This window comes from Priapulus caudatus, unplaced genomic scaffold (genome assembly GCF_000485595.1).
Source record: "Priapulus caudatus unplaced genomic scaffold, Priapulus_caudatus-5.0.1 Scaffold1980, whole genome shotgun sequence".
In the NCBI taxonomy this organism is placed as follows: Eukaryota; Metazoa; Priapulida; class Priapulimorpha; order Priapulimorphida; family Priapulidae; genus Priapulus; species Priapulus caudatus.
Genome location: NW_014579041.1, coordinates 6,070 through 10,131, shown reverse-complemented (window position 1 = coordinate 10,131; position 4,062 = coordinate 6,070). Strand labels below are relative to the sequence as shown.

The 4,062-nt window shown below is 43.8% G+C and overlaps 1 protein-coding gene across 1 annotated transcript in view; it reads left to right on the top strand.

Moving 5' to 3' along the window:
• The window catches only part of LOC106818021 (transcriptional adapter 3-A-like), a 15,911-nt gene extending 13,506 nt beyond the window's left edge, over positions 1-2,405 (top strand). The window contains exons 9-10 of the mRNA XM_014822735.1: positions 1,115-1,594; positions 1,640-2,405. Of these exons, the coding sequence (XP_014678221.1) occupies positions 1,115-1,249 (135 nt within the window). The 3' untranslated portion in view covers positions 1,250-1,594; positions 1,640-2,405. The remainder of the gene's footprint in view (positions 1-1,114; positions 1,595-1,639) is intronic.
• Positions 2,406-4,062: the final 1,657 nt, after the last annotated feature.

The window sequence follows — 4,062 nt, the reverse complement described above, 5'->3', positions numbered from 1 at the left end:
ATTCAAATCCGAGATATTCAAGACGAAAATCGCTACCGTGTCAATCGAGAATTCCCACCAGGTGGCGTTACGCAGCGGGGGCGTGCGGGCAGGGTCTGACGTTCACTTGTTTTTCGGCGGGCAGGAGCTGCGTAAGCGGCAGTCGGAGCTGAAGGCACTCACCGCTCACAACCTCACGCAGAAGAAGCGACTCTACAAGCTCGCCAAGGATGAGATGGGCAAGCAGGAGATGCGCAAGAAGATGCAGATAGCCGACATGGAGGTACGTACGCCCGTCTGTTGTCTCCCCGGCGCCCTCTGGCATCGCTCCCCTCGCCGCGCGTCAGCAATATGATATATCCGGTCAGTTATGATATATATTGATGATATATATATATATAATGGGAATATAGATATATATAATATAATGATATATATATATAATGTTAAAATCCAAATGAAAGACCGTGCGTTATCACCTCGTGGCGTGTCAGTGAATCAATGTCGATCCTATAATAACCTCGCTAGCGTGGATTAGCGATGGTTTTGACCGGATGTGCGCAAATGCGTGGGTTGCTGATTTCTTCGTTAAAATACCGTGCGGACGTGAACAGACCAAGACAGGGGAGGTAAACAAATACGATGCAGATGTAAATAAATCTGAAGGGGTACGTAAACAAATACGATGCAGATGTAAATAAATCTGAAGGGGTACGTAAACAAATACGATGCAGATGTAAATAAATACGGTGCAAATGTAAACAAATAACAATGCATATGTAAACAAACGTCGCCGCGTGGACGTAAGCGAATGTAACGCGGTTGTAAAAGTCGTGGTGCGGATACGCAAACAAGTGTGAATGCAAACGTAAACATATGTATTAAGGATGTAATAAACAAGCTTATGCGCTCAATCCTAGTTTGCCCCCCAAATTTGCAAAAATGAGGGTGGGGCCCAAAATAGGACTACGCCAGCGTATGTCCACGATACGTACGTTAGCAAACGCGTGCAGCGTACGTGAGTGCGGGATGCGTAAACACTTTGCGGGGCGCGTGAGCACTCGCGACGCACGCGCGCGCTGACAAGCGGCTTCCATGATCACCAACCGCACGCTCTCTCTCTCCGTCGTTGCAGGTGATGGAAGCCTACAGGAGGATCAGCGTGACGCGGCAGAAGAAGAAGGTACCGACGAAGAAGGAGCGAGATCTTGTGTGGAAGGCGCTGAAGGACAGAGAGTCGATGTTACGCATGCTAGGCAGTGCCTCCTAGGCATGCTAGGCAATGCCTCGTAGGTGTGCTAGGCAGTGCCTCCTAGGTGTGCTAGGCAATGCCTCCTAGGTGTGCTAGGCAATGCATCCTAGGCATGCTAGGCAATGCCTCCTAGGTGTGCTAGCCAATGCCTCCTAGGCATGCTAGGCAATGCCTCCTATGTGTGCTAGACAATGCCTCCTAGGCATGCTAGGCAATGCCTCCTAGGCGTGCTAGGCAATGCCTCCTAGGTGTGCTAGGCAATGCTTCCTAGGTGTGCTAGGCAATGCATCTTTGGCATGCTAGGCAATGCCTCCTAGGTGTGCTAGGCAATGCATCCTAGGCATGCTAGGCAATGCCTCCTAGGTGTGCTAGGCAGTACTCCTAGGCGTGCTAGGCAATGCCTCCTAGGTGTGCTAGGCAATGCCTCCTAGGTGTGCTAGGCAATGCCTCCTAGGTGTGCTAGGCAATGCCTCCTAGGCATGCTAGGCAATGCCTCCTAGGCATGCTAGGCAATGCTCCTAGGCATGCTAGGCAATGCCTCCTAGGCATGCTAGGCAATGCATCCTAGGCATGCTAGGCAATGCCTCCTAGGCATGCTAGGCAATGCATCCTAGGCATGCTAGGCAGTGCTTCCTAGGCAGCAGGCCAGGTCTGCCAGTGGAGCTACCTTCTCCTGCCGCTACCACCACCACGGTCTTCCCAGAATGAAGCGAACGCAGTCGTATTTCGCGTGTAGGCTGTACGTTGCTTCTTGACCAGTGGTCAGTATTATCGTTGGGGTTTTCAGTAGGTTGTGTTTGTGCAACTCGGGGGGGGGGGACCTGTCCAATAGCATCCTCCATTGTAGACTTGTGTGTGTTTGTATGTGGATGCTTCTGTTAATTTTTGTGTGAAGTGTGTCTGTCGTCACGTGAGCAATGGGGAGCTTCAAGTCTGCTCATGATATCACAGGTCATATGTGCAAAGGTTTGTGCACCCCCCACCTCGTAATTCTGTTGCCATGGGGACCTCACCTCGTAGCCTGTAGATTATTGTATCGTTTCTAACATGTCAGTAACGTGTGCCGAGTACGTAGTATTTAGGGGCCATTTATTATTTAATATTCACAACGTGGGAACACTATGTACATAGTATTGCGTGAATAAAGTATGATTACGTGATAACGATGTAAATACTTCTACACTCGTAACTTTTTTGATTTTAGTTAATTTGAACAGGGTTCCTCCCCACAGCCCTTGAAAGTCCTTGAATTTTGTCCTTTGTCCTTGAAAGTCCTTGGAAATTCGAAGTCCAGGGTCAAGTCCTTATATTATGTCTAATTTCCTGGAATTTTACATTTTTGACCTAAAATAAAAAGCAAATCTTTATTGCTGGTTATCTGCTATTCCAAGTCTTCGATAAAAATGTTAAATTCAATCCAAAATTCACATGTCATTGTCTAACAAAGTAGTTTGTTTTGTCCCTAATTTTTATGTGCAGGTGGTGTAACTTAACTGTAGAGGTCTAGACTACAAGTTCATCATTTTAATATTTATTTATTGCTCATTACGTTCATATTTTGCTACACAATTGTGTCAATATGTTTGTAATTTGTGTGTAGGGAAATACACACTGAGTAATAAATAAAAAATCATTATAATAGTCAGCATATAGTTAAGATCCCTGCCCATGTCTGCCCATGCCACCCATGACTAAAAAGAGGGAGAACAAACTAGTTTTAGCAAATACTGTTCTGTGAATTAATTTTGGGGATTAAATTTAACATTATTTATTTGTTATTATTTGTAAAGATTTGGGACAAGGGGAATATGGCCCTTAATTGTTTCTTCCATGGATTTGAGGCTGAAGAAGATCTTTAATTTCACCAGCTCAACAAGTACTATTAGCATGAAATTTATAGAGAAAGGATTGCTCTCATTGAATTAGGGTGTAAAACAACTATATTTACTTTATATAGTAATCTAAGGTATATATGATGACTCTAAAATGCTAAAACTAACAATTAAAATAAATTTTAAAAATGTTCTTGAAAAGTTTTTGAAAAAATAATTCACACTTGTGGGAACCATGTACTGAGTACTGTTACTGGGTACTGTTACTAGTACTGTTACTGAGTACTGTTACTAGTACTGTTACTGAGTACTGTTACTAGTACTGTTACTAGTACTGAGTACCTAGCAGTAATAATGTACCATATAGAATCAACCATCATGAAAAACCAATAAAATAGCAATAATATCTTTTCATTCAATATCTGATATTCTATCTATTTCTATCTATCTGTATCTGATATGTGACATGTTTATCTATTCATATTATGGTACTTTAATCTATATCCTATCAGGTTATATTCTCTCGGGAATAAGTAATCCCCTTCTCCCAAATGGTATCGCCTACGACCTGGTTGGCACGGTGAAAAGTTAGCCAGGCAAATGGCTGGTTTTCAGCCTCAACTTTTTCACCCCCAAAGCACAAAATATGAGTATACGGCGTTTGAATACGCGTTCAAAATATGAAATACGCGTTTTTACAGTCACACAAAACTGTGACAAACACATACATACACGCACTGGCGTAGCTAAGGGGGGGCACAAGGGGGCCATGGCCCCCCCTGTTGATTGGCAAACAAAACAAAACAAAAAATTGTCTTTGCCTCTCACGCGTCTTCACAGGACTGGCCACAATTCCTGTTACTTCTGCATCTGCTGAACGAACATTCTCTAAAATGAGCATTGTCAAGTCTAAACTTCGTTCTACAATGACCCAGCCACGATTCTCTGCTCTCATTCTCCTTTTCGTTGAACAGAAGTTAGTGAATGACATTAATGTCA